This window comes from Zalophus californianus, chromosome 9, assembly GCF_009762305.2.
Source record: "Zalophus californianus isolate mZalCal1 chromosome 9, mZalCal1.pri.v2, whole genome shotgun sequence".
In the NCBI taxonomy this organism is placed as follows: domain Eukaryota; kingdom Metazoa; phylum Chordata; class Mammalia; order Carnivora; family Otariidae; genus Zalophus; species Zalophus californianus.
Window position 1 is genome coordinate 4,309,309 of NC_045603.1, and position 18,745 is coordinate 4,328,053.

Here is an 18,745-nt window from a genome sequence, read left to right on the forward strand (position 1 = left end):
CGCCCCGGTGGTCTCTCCTTCCTGCTGAAGGGAATCGTTATTTCTCCCCTGTGATTTCTAGAAGGGACCAGGATCCCATACGGAATACTATCTTGCCTAGCGGGGCTGGACGTGGGGCATGGAGTGGGCTTGAACCACACTTGTCAGAGGGCATCGTGGTATCAGAAATGACATGGGTGGGAAGCTATTCCTATACATGGGCTGGGCCCCACCCCAGAGCCTCCCAGGGGGCAGGAGGGTCTCTAAGAAGGCGTGAAGGGGCATTCCCAGGTGCTTTGCTAGAGGAGACCCCCCTTCTTGAAAGACTCATGCACAGGCCATCAGGAGGATCACAAAACTGTTTATTTTCCCACCTCTGATAAGAAAAGACGGATGCAGGGTGCAGAGAAAACCCAGCCACTCCCTTGCGACCACACAGGGCCCACACACAAACCCAACAGGCTCTGTCTTTCTTTCCCGAAGAATTTTTTCTGCTTTAACAGAACCGTAACGCACCTTCTAAGTGCTCCCCGAGGCGTCGTGTCGTGCTGCTTCTGGGCAGAACTGGTCATACCTGCTACTCGACGGCAACCGTGTCATTGGACATACAGCATCCGATTGGCAAAAAAGGTACCAAATGTCAAATTTCATATGATCAGTGCAAGAACTGGTTTTCTCCTGGCATCTAGACTGGCTGCCCCCTGAAAAATGTCTTTCTTTCCTTGGTCCTTAGCAATGCTCAGCCCCCAGGCAGAGAAAGGGAGCAAATTTTAACCTTTGCGTTAAAAAATAAGCAAGGTTTTCAACAAACAGTTGAGTAATTGGACTCGTTATTTAAATACCAAAATACATCAGATGAACTTATTCATCTGGCCCAGCTTAATACATGTTGGCCTAACACTAAAACAAATACATCAGTTTAAGAAATGTCACCAGGGATAGGCATGGTTGGTATGGCAATGACTTGGCCTGGAGGCACAGGCATGGCTGCACCGTGGACAGGCCCTCAGAACCAGTACTCAGAGACAAAGATGTGCACATTGACCACGTTTCGGTGGGACACCACACCCCCGACCACGTAGTTCATCTCCAGCTTCAGGACGGCATGGAATGGGCCCACAATGGGCCGCACCTGGCGCACGACACCTGGGGAGAAACAGAAGGCATCTTAGACCCCCTCAAGGCCCATGCTGAGCCAGATGTTTTAGTCCCCTGCCTAGCATTCACCTCCCAGTGGTCACCCCTGGGCTCTGCTTCCACCTCCAGGGGACAAATGACAGTGAGCTCACTCTGGCCATCTACCGGACAGAGGATTTGGAAGAGCCTAGAAGCAGGCCTGGTGTGGAGTGGATGCCCAGTAGACGCTTGTCCCCCTCCTTCCTACCCACCGTGCCCAGTTCTGACCCTGGGGAAGAAGCAAAGCAGATGTGATCCTGTCTCCTGTGCTACTGAAGATCACAGCGGGGTCCTGGAAACCCTTTAACCAAGCAGAGCTGTCTCCATGGGACATGCCCCTGGACCCCTCGCTGTCCATGCCTCTCTGGAGGGTGATACCTGAGCTCACCAGTGTTGCTGGCAACCGATGAGCAAGAGGCCGCTCTGCCAACAGAGCCCCAGAGCAGGTCCAGTTTGAGCAGCGGAGCTTGGCCAGGGCCGTCAGCAGGAGGACAGGTGGCGGAGGGACCACACAAAGGCCATGACTGGCGGCCTCTTCCGCTGAGGCTCAGAATACAGGGCACAGACAAAGCTCAGCTTGGAAGAGGGAACAACTCGAGGCAGATTTGCAGGGGAGCAGGACTCGGGGGGAAGAGTGGATTCCGTAACTCTCTCCAAACCCGTGCCTGGCCATCTCCCTGTCTCCAGGCCAGGCTTTGCTAGCGCAACCTTGCCTCCGCGGGACACCCAGAGGCTCAGAGCGAACTTTCCTGCCCTCTGGGATGAGATGGATGGGGCTAGGGTGGGCATTACCCTGGCCGGACTGTGGAGAAGCTGCTGCCCTTTCTGGGCCTCGGCTTTTTCAGTGAGCAAATGATACCATGTGACCCTGTGTTTCTGCAACGCACAATCCAGATGACCCAGCGCGGCAACTGCCCAAAGGATGAGCTGCAGGTGTGCAGGGCCGCCTCCCCGCCAGACTGAGGGCTCAACCTTCACCTCCACCTGCATCCATACATTCCTCCATAGGCACCAGGAGCTGTTCTCAGTGATACAGAGAAAATAATAGAATCCTGGTTTCAAAGCCCGTGAAGGATCAAAGTTAAGTGCCATGTTCTCTAATAGAAGTCCAGCAGAGGAGAATGGAGGAGACGGAGTCTGAGAGAGTCAGGGAAGGCTTCTTGGAGGAGGGGCTCCCCCCTGCCGAGGAAGCAACGCAAGCAAAGTCTGCAGGTTGACGAATTCCCGGGGCTTGCGGCCGACCAGGTGCCACCAACAGCTGTTGACATTTAGGAATGAATGACGTCCAAAGTCCTTTCTCCGTCCCGCCTGCTCTGATATTAGGACCTGCCCCAAGTCGCGTGCTGTAGAGGGGTGGCTCTCCCGCTGGACTGTACAATCTCCGTGGCTGATTTTAAGCCGCGGAGGCGAGGCCACTGAGGGCGGGGGTGTCGTGGTTTTTACTACAGCAGCGTGCGGGCAGGGAGCAAGCTCGGGCCCGGCAGCTCCACAACACGTGCTAAGAAATCGCCACTGGATTGTTTGCTGCTTCAGACTGCTGACTCCCTGCCACAGACCTAGGACCCAAGCACGGGGCCGCGCCGTCAGGCCCCGGGGCCGCCCCTGCCCACGTCAAAGCCAATGGGGGCACTGCAGGCTGGCAAAGGCCTTCTGCAGTGGCGCCAAGTTCATGCTCAGAAGGGGAATTTCGGTGTGCCATCCCCCCTTTCAGTCTCTGGGCTTATGTCTCAAAAGTGAAATGCCCAGCAGCTGGGGTGGAATTCCAGGCTATTCTAAGTAAACAAGGGCTTTCGCTCGGATGGAGAGAGATTCTGCAGGCTGTCAGCACCCTTTCTCTGGCCCTGCCCGGCGGTGACATTGTAGCTTTGTCCCGGGTGAATGCCCGTGAACATCTTCAGCTCGCTGCTAAAGACGCGGGCTTGTCAGCAGCCCTCCGCTTGCCAGTGGCCCCTGACGACCCGGCCGCTCCCGCTCACGCCCCCCCCCCCCACAGAATCTGGGCTGGGTCGGTGGGGGCTCCTCAGTGGGCCCCCCTCCATGTCAGCTTCTCCTCTCCCCAGGCCTGAGGCCCACGGTGCTGCCCACCAGACTCAGTGGTCCGGGTTGCCTCCTGACTTCACCCACCCTCGGGGCAGAAGTTACTACTCTGCTTCCAGTGCTCAGAGACGTTTCCGGGTCTTCAAGGAAGAGGTGAGAGGCTGGGGGAGCCTGAGAACTATTTGGGACAGAAGAGCAGTGGAGTAGAGAGTACATTTCTGCAAGCTACGATTGGATATGTATTTATTTCTATTTATCATTATTATCTTTATATAGCATATAATTAATGTGATATAGATTATAAATAATTTAAATTATATTATTATAATGCCAATATATAACTAGATACTATGAAATATGTAAATATACTTACTTAAATATATATTTAAAATCTTATATATAAATATTAATATAAAAATGTATAATTATATATTTTAAATGTATGTAAACTTTTATATATTTTTTTATTTTATATAAATGTGTTTATATAAATTTATGAATATTGTATAAAATATAAAATGTACTTATACATTTATATGTAAAATATAAATATTATAAAATTATTACACACACACATTTGAATGGCATGAACGGTTCAGAGCCACAGAAGTTTCTGGGCATTGTCTATGTGTGCCAAGCACTGTGCTAAGTAAGTACGTAAAGGCAATGTTGGGCTGTCCTCGTGGCTCAGCATGGGGACAGGGAAGAGCAGTATGACCCCAGAAGAGTTTCTTAACCTTCCTGCATTTTAATTTGCTCTTCTACGAAATGGGGATTAAAAATAGCAACCTTCAAAATCAGAAACAAAACAAGCACGAGAGCATCCTCCTCTCTCGCCCTCAGAAAGGACTACTGGACAGCAAAGAAGCATCTCACAATTCCAAATTAAATGTGATCTGATTTTCAAAGTATGGCTGAATTCTGGCATGATGGAAAAACAGAGCAAGTGTTGAGTATTTTTACGGGATTGATTTTAAAATTGTACTAAAAGGAAAGCCCCGAATGTGTAGAAAGCGTTTGCATCTAAATCCATCACGTTGGGCACTTTTCAAGGTTTGGTCTCTGCCCTGCGATGGCTCATTGTTCAGCTGCAGCTGAGTGCTGAGACAAAACAGGCGTGGAAGGAAGCCAGGGGCTGCATTAGTGAAAGGGGCACTGGGCAGGGCCGGGGGTAGGGGGGCCTGACTTCTGATGCAGGTCACACTCAGAGCGGAGATTTCTGCAGGGTATTTGCATTTAACAAGAAAAATGACTAAGGCGGGACAAATATGCGTGCTGCAAGTGTGAAACAAGAAATCGTGAGTGCACAGAGCAGAGTTCAGAAGTGTGTTCCCTGCCTGCCCCCCTGCTCCCCCCGCAACCTCCACCAGAAGGAGCTTCTCTACCCCTTCCCTCTGACCTGAAGTCAGCACTGAATCCCCACCTCTATCCATAATCCCAGCTAACCCAGGGCTCCCTTTCCAGGCCACACCCATTCTGTGGACCTGACCACTACTTCTTCTGCTTAGTCACACTTCCCCTGGAGCTCTGGTTTGGGTGAACATGTTCCCTCCTCTCCCAGGAGAGTCTGAGCTTGAGTTCCACCTCCTAGTCCTCCCTTTGACCAAGCCCGGGCTTTCTCCTGGTATCACTTCATTCTTTACAGCTTTCCTACCCATCCATCCACCAACCCATCCATCCACCCGGTCATCTATCCACTCATCAATCCATCTACCCATCCATCCATCCATCCATCCATCCACCCACCCATCCATTAGAGGACATTCTACACAGGGCAGGTTTAATGAAGATTCTACAGACATTTAAATTGGATTTTGAAGAATAATTATGAACCTAGGAAGCAGGAAGGACTTGGGCAAATCCCAAAAGTATGATGGTTCAGGCCAGTTCTCAGAACGGTGTCAATCCTGGGAAGAGAAAGGCAGATGAGGCTGAGGAGCTGCTCACAGCCTGCTCCCAGGACCTCACACCTCGTCAGTCTCACAGAACCAGGAGTCTAGGTTTGCAGTCTCCTGGCTTCCTCCCCACCATGGCTTCTAGACCAGTGTTCATTCAGAACCACTACCAACCTTCCAACAGCAGGGAAGCAGGGGAGGGAGGAAGAGAGGGACACGTGCTGGCCATCTGTGGCACCACAGAGATTGAAACTTCTCCCCCGGCGGCCCAACTCTCCCCTCAACTTGATTCTGCAGATATGATCCTGGCATCTGTTGTGTGCCAGGCATTGGGGACCAGCTGGACCGCTTAGGTCCTCTTTCATGAAGCCTCCCCAGCCCTGGGGTACTTGATACCTCGTCCCCCTCAGCTCTAATGCTGCATCTGCCCACGGCTGGGAAGCGACAGTCAGCTCCCCCTTCAAGGGGCAACATCTGCAACTCATGCATCCCACCGTCCCCAGCACAGGGCGCCATCATGATGACTGAGTGGGATACAGGCGGGGCAAGAAAGAAGGGACAGGAGTCCTTGAGGCCCCCCACAATCTAGGAAGGAAGACAAAACTCTGTCCTGTAGGAAAGAGGAGCCACGGAAGACTCTGAAGGACACTAGTCAATGACCAGTCTCGCAGCAAAATGCAGGCCCAAGGGAGAGGGGCATTTCCATCAGGCCTGGCGTGTCCGTCTGACCTGCTGGGGTGTTTACCTCCTCAGCTTTCCAGAGCCCCAGAAATAAAAACAAACAAACAAACAAACAAACAACAACAACAAAAAAACCACCGTGGTGCCGAGTTCAATTGTGTTAATCTTCCAAATCCTCATCTTTGGCATTTCTGCTTCGGGTCCCAGACGCTGCTAGTATGCCTTGGCGTGTGGACGTGTCTGCGCCTCTTCAAGACATAATTAAGCCTTTTTTTTCCCTTTGAAAAATGTAGGCCCCTCGGGCACTTCACCTTCACGGCTCGTCTCTGCTTTGTAAATTGCCGCTGATGTGCTGGGATCCAGGAGCCCGACATGGAGCACACAGGTCCAACGGGGCATCTTGGTCATCCCGTGGGGTCTGTGGTCGGCCCTCTGGGCCCTTGAAGCCACCCCCCCAGTGTCTGCTGCTTGGCGTGGCACCCATGTGTCCGTCTGTTGTTTGGAAGGATGGAAAGCAGCCGTGGAGCTCTCTGCACGGGTCTTGTCTCTGACACGGGACGCTGATCTATAAAGAGACCCGTGATCACAGCCTTGGGTTCCGGTGCTGGCTCCACACGGACCAGAGGTGTGACCTTGTGCAAGTCACCGTGCAGCCTTCAACCCAGAAGTCCTGTGATTCTAAATGACAAAGTATAACGGCGTGAACGGGGTTGTCAGAGCGGATTTTAACAAGCCAGGTAATGCATCAAAAGACTTCGTGGTGATCTCATGTCAGTGGAAATTAACCGTGCTTTTAAGAGAGATCCGGCTTAGGAAGGAGAGAGGTCGGAAAGTCACGTGCCGGCATAATAAAAAGAGGGAGAAGCTATCACTCCGTGAAACCCGGTTATAGAACCATCTGCTCTCTCGGGAGTCCTCAGTCTCCCCAGGGCTGTGTAATTCCGGAGGCCGACAGGACTACCTTTCCGGCCACTCTTGTGTCTCTGGCATGTGCCACAGAGCAGGTTCTTCATCCTACTTTGCACTTGACGCACAGGAGGTCCTCAGCCCACATTTGCTGAATGAATGAGTGAACGAACTGAACATCAAAGCATTAAGCACAGTTTATAAAGTGGAAAATTATTGCCCGGAGAGGAGAGCATGGGAAGAGGGAGAATGCACAGTAGTCGAAGGCCATTGAGTTTCCCGGCTTAGGTGGAAAGGGGAGGAGGCAGAGCAAGGCCTCACTGTCTGGCCTCGGTGGCCACCACGCAGAGCCACAGGCAAGGAGGAAGGCGGAGTGCCGGCCGAGGTGCTGGGACCCAGGTGCTCTGCCGAGAACCGGGAGGTCAGAGGAGACCCACGTGGTCACGACAAACACAGACATGACTGGCAATCGGGAAGGGGCACATCATCACCCACATCTCAGTGAAGTCTCCTTGGTACAAATAATGAACCCTGCAGACGAGGAGGATTAAGAGCACAAATCAACGGCAAAGAGCAGAACCCAAGAACATGAAGATACACTGTGGGTACATACAAAGCACAGCACTAGGTGGGGCGCCCGGCTGAGTCAGGAGCGTGCGACTCTTGATCTCGGGGTCGTGAGTTTGAGCCCCACGTCGGGCCTAGAGATTACTTAAAACAAACCAAAACAGAACTAGAGCATGGATGGGCTCGGGGAGGGACACACAGCAGGCGAAGGGGAAGGGAAACGGGTGGACCTCACGGGCCCGTGGCTTCTTCGGTCCTCACCACAGTGTTGTCGGGAACAGACCGTCCCCTCCCTTCCCTGGGGGAGTAGAGTGGGCTTGGAGGGCCGGATGCCCCGGGTCCCACAGCGCACAGCTCCGGATGCCATCCAGCTGGGACTGATCCCAAAGCCCAGCTCTTCCCAACCCCCTGCGTCTCCTCCCTCTTCACAGTGCCATGCGACATGGAAGAAACTTCCAGAACGTGCTGCCCTTGGCTGAGTCACACATATAGGGCAAGCATGGCAGAAAGGAACCAGGAAGCAATCACATCGGTAATCGGCAGTGGAGGAACTGAGCTCCCGAAACCCCCTCTACTCTTCTCCCCCTGAGAAACACCCAGGCAGGAACTTGGAAGGAAGGGGGACAGGAGTCTGGGCTGCATATTTAAAATACCAAATGGCACTCAACATGTCTCCGCAGAACTCGCCATCCGCACTTCTCGATTGTTCTAAGTGTGCTCCCCCCGCCGGCCTCCTGGGAGCTAAAGCAGCCTGGACGGGACAGCTGCAGGCACGAGAGGCAGCCCCCGGAGGCCACCCTTCCCCTCCAGGAGAAATGTGCAAAGCTAGACCTTTCAGCCTTCCTCCCTGATGTGGAAGCTGAGTTTCTACCGCGCTTTGTCCTTGGGAAGCCCGCTCGCGTCTACCGTCTGGTCCTCCTCCTGTCAACCGCATTGTCTGTGCTCCCGGAGGAGGAAACGGGCTCAGTGGGGGCAAGTGAGCATCAGGGAGCCCGCCCCGGGCCACCGCCCCTTCCGCCGAGCAGTGTGGCTCGCCAGAGGGAGAGGAGGCCGGGCACTTTTCTGGAAGGGATTCGCCATCTAACGCACCGACTTTAACGGAGTTGGCCAAAAATGTGCCCATGAGGGGTGGGATGAGAAATCATTTGCTGCCCCCACCCCTGCCTGCTGGGGTCCTTCCGCCCCAGACCCAAGCTCACCGGCCGCTCAGATCTCCCCAGACGCTCCCTTCCCCCCAACCCGCTGCTCTTCTCCAGTCTCCAGAGAACTCGAACCCATCCTCAACAGGCCGCCTGGCTTCCATCCCTCCCGCTCAGTCACCGCGGACGCAGACGAATTCCATCGGCAAGAGCGTCCACGCCCTCCTGCCTGCTCTGGCCCCAACCCCGCCTCAGGTCAGGCCTGACCTTACAACAGTTTCCTCCTCACCCCCAACGCACTGCCCCCACTGCGGCCACAGCCAGCCTTCTAGAACACAGGTCGGATCCTGGGGTTGAGGTGTGGCTCTGCCAAAAATCGCATCTTCCCCACCCCAGCCCCCCGGCTCACAGCAGGTGGAGCTCACCTTGCTCAGGTCCCCTGCGTTCTCAGCACTCTGCCCCCGCCGCACTGAACCCCTCGCAGTCCCCCCAGGATGTGCAAAGGTCACGGAAAGGCAGGTGTGCACAGTCTTGCCAACTGGACTTAGAATTAGAGACTTGGGAGTACCAGAGTGAGCCAAGGCCTGCCCTCCGCTACATTACCTCCTTCTTCAGAGGCAACCAAGGCCCCGAGGAATTAAGACGCCGGCCCGGTGTGCAGCTGCTGAGTGCAGAGTAGGGACCCCGAGCCCCCACTTCTGGTTGCAACATGGCGCCCTCTCTTCTCTTTCCTTTGGCAAGCATGGAGCCCATGCTCTGGACATGCACCGCGCTGGGTGCCACGGGTATAAACACTGCCCAGTGCTGGTGAGGGTCCTCATGGAGCTCTCGGCCCTCTGGGGGAGTCAGACGTAGATGGTGGGGCCGCAGAGGCTGGGAAAGTGAGGAAAGAGGCTTCGGGGGAGCTCGGGAGAAGTGCTCACCCCAGACTGGGCCCTGGCAGCCCATGGAAGCTTCGCCAAGGAGTTAGTCTCGGCTGAACTTTGAAGGACAAGTTGGCCTGGCAAGAACAGTCTGGGGGGGTATGCTTGGAAATGCAGATGCAGAGGAATTTCAGGACTGGGCTGGACCCCGAAGCGTAGGACTTCACCCTGCCCAAGGTCGCCCAGGAAGGTCATGGCCCAGGAACCCCACATGGAGTCCTGACACCCCGCGTGCACTCCTGACTGACGCTCCCTGAGCCTGAACCTGCTGCGTGCCTCAGTTTCTTCCTCTGCGGGTGGGGAAAATCACCTACAGAGTTGCTGTAAGTAGCATCTCCACCATGCCGGAAGAGTGGCTGGCACACGGCAAGGTCCCCAGCGGGTCAGCTATTAGTCTGATGACAGTGATAACCAGGATGCTACTTGGGGTCCCCTGTCTCGGCCACGGAGCGGATGTTCCTCGCAGAGTCCGTCCAGAAATACCCAACATCGAGGCTGCAGGAAACACTCCTCCTGATAATGGGTGACGGTGGGCATCTGGGTCCTTTGCACACTTATGGTTGTGAGGTGAGGCGGCTGGAAGATTCGGATCATCATCCAACTTTTCTTTCCTAAGTTTGCACAACATGCCTCCACTGCTGTTTGGCTAAAACCCTTTAGTTTATTATTATTTTTTTTTAAATAAAGACCGATTTATGAGTGTGCCCGGTGATATCAAAGGCTTTTCCAAAGGTGCATGATGGCAGCAGTAGGATGCTCACAAATCATTCTGGCTGGACACAGACGGTCCCCGGGAGAACCTTGGGGGACGCTGAGAGTCTGCTCTGGGCTCGCTTTAACCCCGCGGTGACTCTGGAAGTCAGCAGGCGTGCGTGGTCTCACAGCCTGCCGGGCGCCGGGCCTGGGTGACTTCCTAGTGCGTGTGGTGGGTGTGTGCACACACGTGTGTGCGAGAAAGACAAACAAACAGGGTGAGGAAGGGGGGGTGTTGCACGGATGAGCCCCTCGTAGGTCCTTGCCTCCAGGAATTCATAACCGTTGGAAGAGCAAGATCAGCAAGAGCTCAGGAGGCCGTGAGCACCGCGCCCCTGCCGCAGGCACAGGCATTTCTCTGCTCCCGTTCCAGAAGGATTCTCCAGTGAGCCTGCTCTGAGCGTCTCCTCTCCACCCTGTCCACCGGGAGGGCCTTGCCAAGGTCACCAGTGGCCTGGGCGTCACCTAATCCAATGGGTGTGCCCTCCTCCGGGAAATGCCTTCTCCTCTTCCAGGACATCTCGGCTCCAGGCTCGCGGGCTCACCCCGACCTTGAGCATGAGGGCTGCAGCGCCCTATCTTGGCCTCTTCTCTGTGTCTACACTCGCTCCCTCGGGGAGCTCATGGGGTCACGGGCTCTGACCACCATCCCCACGCTAACATCTCCCGGGCTCATCTGTTTCAGTGCTCACCACCATGGGGCCATGGCGTCTTGATCCTAATGTCCAAACTGAACTTCCGGCCTCCCCAAAGCTGCAGTGTCTTGGCCGTCTCGTCTCAGCAGACGGCAATGCCAGTCTTCCCATTTTCAGGCCAAAATCTGTGGGGTTATCCAGCCTACATCCAACTCATAGCAAAACGTGGCACTCCCTTCCAATGACACCCCGAATCTGTCTCCCTCTCATGCCTTCTGCTGGACCCGCATGGGGGTCCCACCATTGCCTCAGCCCAGCCGGCTGTGGGAGCCTTGGCCCCGCACCCAGAGTCAGCCTTTAAAGCCTTAGGTCATCTCACTCCCCACCTCAAGACCCTCACGTGGCTCCTCCCTCACTCAGCAGAAAAGCCAGAGGCCTCACAACGGCCTCAAGACCCCGCCTCACCAGCCACCAGCTCATGCCTCTGCTCCAGCCACGTTGGCCTCCTCGCCGCGGTTCAAAGACACCAGGCTTGCCTCTGCCTGCCTCAGGGACTTTGCACGCGCCATTCCCTCTGCCTCAGGGACTTTGCAAGTGCTCTCTTCCTCACATCTCCGTGTGGCTCATTGCCTCAGCTCCTCGGGTTAGACAACTGTCTCCGACTACCAGATTTAAAGTTGTTCCTCTGCCCCACACCCCGGCTTCCCCCTCCTCCTCTCCAGCCCTCTGCATCGCACTCACCACCCCCTGACCGTGAACATATTCTACTCGTTTCTTGTCTGCTCCCACCCCCTGGAATAAAATGAATATGTGTCAGGGATGCATGTCTGTCTGTCTTGGTTGCTGCTGTGTCCCCTGGACCAGGACCTGCCTCTGCAGGGCATGGATATTGTTTGCTGGAAGAAGGGATATGCGAAGAGTCCCAAGAGAGGCCCATCCAGGCTGCTGTGGAACACAGGGGAGCGGCGGCATGCTCAGCCTGTGGGGGTGCGGATGGTGGGCAAGAGGAGAATTTGACACTGACCTGGGCTTTGAGGGATGGATAGGAGTTTACCCAGAGGAGGAAGAGGGGAATGTCCTAGCTAATGCCCAGAAGAGGGGAGAGGCCACGGATGTCTGGGGTCTGAGGCACGGGCTGGGGGGCTGGAGCCCAGTGGACAGAGAGAAGGGACGAGAGTGCTGAGCACCAAGGGGGACAAAGACAGGCCTGGGGGAGGACGCCTCTCTGGCCGGGCAGCAGGGGTTTAAAAGCCGGCAGTGCCGGCAGCAGCCGGTTGTGGGGGTGTAAGGGGAGCCACTGAGGGGGCATAGAGGGTTCCTGGCTCCTGGCTTTAGGAACCGAGGGGCTAGGGCACATTTCGCCGTGACATGGAAGCACACTGCTGAGAGAGGAGGGATGCTTCGGCCCTGCTCAGCGCGTCCAGCTCGGGCCACTGCGGCAGCCCAGGCAGGAGCAGGGTTCCCTGCGTGCCTCACTTGGGTGGACTGCAAAGCCCTGACCCCCACCGAGCCCTCGGAGGCTCCAGCACAAGCCTGGGGGGCTGCCTGGGGGCATCATCAGCTGTGTGAGGGGTGACCTCTGAGAGTCTGTGTCGGCGAAACTGGCGGTCGAGAGCCCTCCTTAGAGGGTCTCGGGGGCACGGTGCTGACATTTGAGCATGGTCACGAGGTGAGGCGCAGCACTGGGCCCCACGCCCCCCGCCCCATCTCTGCTCCACGGGACCCCAGCCCAGGGGGCACAAGAAGTGTTTGTCCCTCTCATCTCCATCCTGCCCCCTTCAAGAGACCCCCCCCCCCACGTACTCTCCACCTCCCACCGCCCTCAGTGACGCTGCCAGCCTTGGGGTGAAGATGGGCCACAGCCCATCCTGGGCTCCGAGGCTGCTGGGCCGTCACCCCGGGAAACACGCTGGCTGCTGGCCAGGGTGTGGCCCGGGGTGACGGGCAGGCTGCGTCTCCGGGAGCAGAGAGAGCGCCTAATCCCTGGGATTTGCCGTGAAAGCCGGGACAGGGCCAATCACTCGTCACCCGGCAGGGACAGCCGCACTGTTGTTTTTAGGTGGAATTTCTGAATGTCATCTGTAATGTGTACTGATCCCGGGCCAAGCTTTCTGAGTCAGGCTGCAGGACAGGGTCAGCAGCACATGTTTAACCCCTTGGGGTAATGATTTTAAAGAGGTGATCTGCGCCCTGCTGGCTGGGACAGCCGAAGGTGACCTGAAGCCAGATGGTTGGGCAAGCAAGCGCTTTGCTCTGAAAGAGGCCTCCCTCGGCGGGGGGCAGAGGTGCCGTGAGCTTGGGATCTTCTTCACTCACGAGCTCTTGTACCAGGGCTGCTGCGTACTAGTCCGTATGTTGTGCACCGCACATGGAAGAGGCTGAAAACCCTGGGGCTTTTGCAGTACACAACATATTCGGCTGGACAGAGCAGCCCGGCCACACCCCACTTCTCTCTCCCTCTGAGACATTAACAGGTACGGGGCCTACAGGTGCGCAGATGGCAGGATACTAGGGAAGCTAGGAGGCGGCTTGATGAGAGAAAGCTCTGTGGCTTGGGTGTAAGTGTGCTGCCCAGCACCCAGCCCGGGGCTTGGCCTAGAGTAGGAACCCGGGATGTCTTTGTTGAGTGAGCAAGATAATTCACGGGTGGCAGAACTTGGACGGCGCGGCCTCCACCATCCTGCTTCCGGCTCGGCCTGCCTCGCCCACCCAGGCCACAAGGATGGCTCCCAGGCAGCTGGGGCTGCTTTGGGGTGAACACTCTCCGCCCTGTCGTCCCCTCAAGGGGCGCCGAGCTCTCACCCACTCCAGCTCCAAACGGCTCCTCACCTCAGCTCATTTATCCCCTAACAACCCACTCAGCTGTGTTCGAATACGCTCATCCAGTCCTCCTAGCAGGCGGTTATCAACCCAGCAAGGCAAGTACTATGGCAATTTTGCTGAGATGAAAACCGAGACTCAGAGAGGTTATGCAAATTGCCTGAGGTCACACACCTAGAAACAGGGAAGCAAGAATCAAGCCCAGAATGTCTTACCCCGAGGCCAGTGCTTAGACTGTGGCCACAGAGACTCAATCACGTTTTGCCCCAGAAGGGCCACCCCAACTACTGATCATTTTCAAACAGTAAACTGCAATAGAGTAATAATCCTTATACTCACAGATGAAATTCGGAATGCTATTTCAAAGTGAAAATGTTTTTAGTTTGCTTTAAGAGGAATACTGTACGAGGGTGCCCACGCCCTGGTTGGCACACATCATGCTTTGGCACAGACAGCGGGGCAAGTGGGGGCTGTCAACGCCTTTCCACGGAGAAGGCTCAGGTCCCACTAGGACTGACTTTCTGCACACTCATTGCATGCCAGGCACTGCTAGGGGCTTTCACATAATCATTTCATCTAATTGCATTAATGGGCGTCCATAATTAGGGCATATCCCTTCTACACCTAACATCGGGAACCATCTCTAAGGTGAGTGGGACAATCACATGACCCTCCATTCATTCCGACTTTACCGAGGACAGGACTAGCTGCCACGGGGCCAGGGGCAAGAACAGGAGCCCATCAGTTTCTCGGGGGGACCCAGGGGCCCTCAGAGCCGCCCATGAGGCTAGGGAGCTCGGGGCAGACAGAGCACAGAGTGGGCACACTGCAGACAAGCTTTCCAGCTGCAGCTCTGACTCGCTGGCTGCGGGACCCAGGGCTGGCCCTTCAGTCTTTTCTTATAGAAACAGCGACGCCAGCCCACAAGGCAGCACGAGGAGTGTTTTGCTCACAAGTGCCGAGCGTGTAAAGGGTTCTGCGCACGGGAATAAGTGAACGCACACGGGGGCACCAGGTGACCTCTCCACTCCCAGGCAAAACCATGAGCAAAACCTCCAGATCCTGGCCCTGGGCCCAGGGTGGCTTTGCACTGAGGACAGGAGGCTGAGTCTTGATATTATAGGGTCATCCTTCTCCAAGCCAGCAAGTATCACACATCTCAGAAATCAAACCCTGTGTGTGTACACACGCTCATCTGCATCCTCCTATAGATCTAGACACTTAGCCACACCCATGCCTACACACACCCGCATACACTCACCCATAAACTCACACCCACACCCACACCCACACACACACACACTGTCAGACCAGAGCACTTTTCCAGAAACAAAGGCACAAATAGAGTGGGATCTGAATTTCTCTCCAGATTTGTAGGTTATAATTAAAGCATGTTTCCAGCCAGAGTCCTGCCCAGCCTAGAAACAATCCGCCTAAGTTGCAAGTGCCCATAGCAGGTGTGGCTTGGCCCAGGCTGAGCAGCTCCCCACTGCAGCCCTGGACCCCCCTACCAGCCCTCTGTGGGCAGATGGGGAAAAGGCAGGCCCGAGGGTCCCAAGCAGCAGCGCCCCCCCCCCCCCCCACCACGGCTGGCCACCTGTGGGAACAAGAATGAGTTCGCACTATTCAGGTGAAGAATCAGAGAAGACTCTTCCCGGACCCTGCCCCCTCCCCAGCGTGGTGGTGATGAAACCTCATCTCTTGACCATGTGGGCTTGGAGGAGCTCTTTACTCACAAAGGGGTAGCCTGAGACCCAAGACCTCATGGCTGGGAGCACTGTGGCTACTCGAAAGGAGATGCTTCACTACCTATCCCCTCTGACTGCTGCTGACAGATGCTGGTGGTATAGATGTGTCAGCTGGTGTAGACCAGAGGAAAACAGGGCTGCACCATGAGGGCCATGGGGGTGGGAGGCTCTGGAGACAGGTGGCCCAGGTCCAACTTCCGTCCTCAAATGCTCCCCAGCTGAGAGGCCCTGGCAAGCAGCTTAGTTCCCCTGGCCTCAGTCTTCTCATCTTCAAAGTGGGGATAACCACCACCTCAGGCTGCAGGAGGCTGCAGAAGGATCTAGAAGCACCTTGGGCAGTGCAGGCCTCCCAAGGAGCGTCACGGACCTCCAGTGGCTCCCTGTGGGCCACAGACGTCTACAGAGGCCCGGCCCTGTGACCCCTCCCAGCCTCTCTTCTCGCCCTTGCTCTGGTAGCACCTAACTGTGTGGGGTGCCTTCCCACCCACTGCCTCTCGTCACACCACCCCTGGGCCAGGAATACTGCCTCCTTCAAATTGATATGGTCAAGATGTTCAAAACACCACCACGCTGAGGGCGGGGGGAACAAGGTCCGGGAACAGCCTTGTCTGATTCTTCACCTGGCCAGGCCGGAGCCATCCAGGCATCACCTCCTCCCTGCAGCTCGCGACAGTTTGCCCAGGCAGGGGCGACCCGGACTCTGCACCCACAGCACCTCGGTGCTCTCCTGTTCCGCTCCGGGGACTGTCAGCCTGCCTAGAGGCAGAGCCTGCATGCTCCTCACCCAGCACACAGTAGGTGCGCAGGAAGCACTGTGGCATGCGCAAGCTGGTTAACGGATCAGTCCTGGTGGCCCCGACGCCCACTGCCAACTGCCCATGGGGGACCAGGGAGCCGCGTTAGGGCGGCCAACATCGGATCCTTGCAGACCGCCACGATTTAATCAGAACGGGAAGGGGGGAGCGGCTGCTCAGAGGGACACGGGGGCAGCTCAGGGGAGCAGCCTGTCCCGGAAGCTACGATTCATACCCGCATGAAACCTACACGCAATAGTTTATTTCCAGGATCTCTGCAGCCGGAACGCAGGGACCGTCACGTCCCAGTTCAAGTGGAAAGACTAGTGCAGATCTCACGAGGCCCAAGGCTAACAGCGGGGTGACACTGACACTGATCTGTTCTTTTGTGTTCCTGCTCGTTTTTAGTAAAATTAGGGCCTTCCCAGTAATTATGCAAAACTAAAAAAACAAAACTCCCCACTCCACCGGGCAAGAACAATTAGCAAGTCCATCTCTTTTCTTTCAGCCCATTTTGGGGCTGGGAGAGCTCACTAACTGGTAGTTTTAGGGCTGTTCTTACCTTAATTATTGTCATTATTTATAAGGGACGTCCGCAAATACAGTCAAATTTTATGAACCTCACCTCACACACACCAGGGGCCAGGCGTGAAGGATTCCACTAAAAACAGGAAACATGAGCTGTAGTCACGGCTCCACCCCAGTCCGGTGGCCCTTTCTTGCCAGGGCGAGGGAGTGCCTCGGGAGGCTGTGACCCTTGGAGGCTGTGTGAGCCGGGGTGCTCCTGGCCCTCCAGCGTGGCCTTGGGTAAATATTCGCTCGCCCACTCTATGTCCATGCCTGATGGGGAACCAGGGTCCCGGCCTGCATAGAGCTCACGCCCCGCGTGGCTGACGTGCTGTCCAGAGGCTCCCCAAGCACCCTCCAGCTCACGAAACGGGTGTGTGGCAGGAGGGGCCGACTGGCACAAAGCCGCTCAATCTCCCGTCAGCGTGCCCACTGGCCAAGGATCAGGCGGGCCTACACAGAATCGAAAGGTGGGTCTAAAGAGCCACTCAAGCTCCGCACTGCCTAGCTCCTCTTGGCTTTGGGGAGGTGTTCACAGAAATGTTGGCAAAGCTGACCCTCAGGATAGACGGATTTTATTTTCCTGTCCTTGGAAAAAGAGCTGAAAAGAAGCAGGGAGGAGGGAGGGTGGCGGAGAGGGCTGAGGCTAGCCGGGGCCCAGCGGCCCCGGGGAGGGGCGGCCCCCAGCGGCAGGGAGGCTGACAGGACCCAGCCCGCGCCGGCTCCGGCCAGGGCACCCCCGCAAGTCCCCCCATCCCGAGCTAGTACCAGAAGGACCCCCTTCTTGGCACAGCCCCTGACCACAGCCAGTAGCCCGCAGAGCGAAGCCTGAATCCGGGGCTGGGCGAGGAAGGCTTTGTCGTGGCCCGAGAATACCTCAGGCATTGGGAGGGCATTTTTGCACAGGCTAAAAATGCTTTCTTCATTTTTCACTGACAGCTGGTTAAGGAGGAATGCAGCAGGATGTCTGCTCAGGCTTTGGGCCGACAGCAGGCTCAGCCCCGCTGCAGAGCCGCCTTTATCCCCTCTAAGAACGGGCTTTTAAAGGATACATTAGGGGAAGGCCTGGCCCTTTCAGGTTCTGAGCGGACTTGGGACACTTTCTTCTTCTGTTATCTGGGGGAAGAAGGAGCTCCGTGGCCTCAGGGTCCTGGCAGCTTGTACACGCGTATTTCTCTGGGACCCAAACCCTCAGTCACTTTGCCCCAGTCGGCCCCAGCCGTCAGTGGGCTCTGGCCCCGGGTGTTTGGGGAGCACCAGGCTCTTCCTCTCTCTGGTCCTTGCCGCCTCACCCGGGAACAGCGATAGTCCCACCATGTCACAGGGGTGTGGCGAGGAGGAAACGCCTGCTCCTGGTACTCACACTAGGTGTCAGTCACTCCTTCACATGTGTCGAGACTCAGCTCAGACCTCACCTCCTCCAGGAAGCCTTCCAGACCCCGGTGTCCAGTGTCCGAACAGGGCATGGCCATGTTCAGCCGACACCTGTGGGCGGGTCAGTGTCCCTTCCAGGTGCTACAGGCAGCGTGGAGCTGCACAGTGGTTCTCACTGGGCCCAGCTGGGAGCCCCCCCACATCCTGCTGGATGCTGCAGACAGGAGGCGTGAGTGGCCCCAGAAAACAATTTCTTCCTTTCCACTGACATACAGGGTTTCTAAGACATTGCTTGAAAGGAGAACTGCGCCCCTCAAAACAAGTTTGCAAACACCCAGGCCCCAAAGGGTTTCAGATGCCCGGTCCCAGGTGGTTACTTAATTCTGTTCCCTCCTTTGCCCAAGGGAGACGATCACACCTGTCCCTGAAGGTGTTTGTGAGAACCAAGCTGGGTGCGGGGTAGACAACTTGGCTGCGACTGGCGGGCTGCTCACGCTTGGGCTCAGGTCCAGCAGCAAACCATCCACCGCAGGTGGACAGGCCTGGAGCTGCAGCGTTGTGCCTGCGTCCAGGGCCAGCGCGCACCAGCACGGCCACCCTGGGGGCCCAGAGCTCCCGGGGCACACAGGAGTTATTTGGGACAGAGGCGGGGAGGGGAAGAGGTGGGGTTAAGGAAGTCCAGGGAAGAGACCCAAGCAGAGGAATAAGGCAGGGACGGGTGGTCATGGAGACGAGGGCCCAACCCGAAATA

At 56.2% G+C, this 18,745-nt stretch overlaps 1 protein-coding gene across 2 annotated transcripts in view; it reads right to left on the reverse strand.

Annotated features, from left to right (window-relative positions):
- Positions 1 to 324: 324 nt before the first annotated feature.
- Positions 325 to 18,745, reverse strand: part of FBLN1 (fibulin 1) — an 81,873-nt gene continuing 63,452 nt past the window's right edge. For both annotated transcript variants that reach the window (XM_027594102.2, XM_027594103.2), the window contains one exon: positions 325 to 1,125. In XM_027594102.2, the coding sequence (XP_027449903.1) occupies positions 986 to 1,125 (140 nt within the window). In that variant the 3' untranslated portion in view covers positions 325 to 985. The remainder of the gene's footprint in view (positions 1,126 to 18,745) is intronic.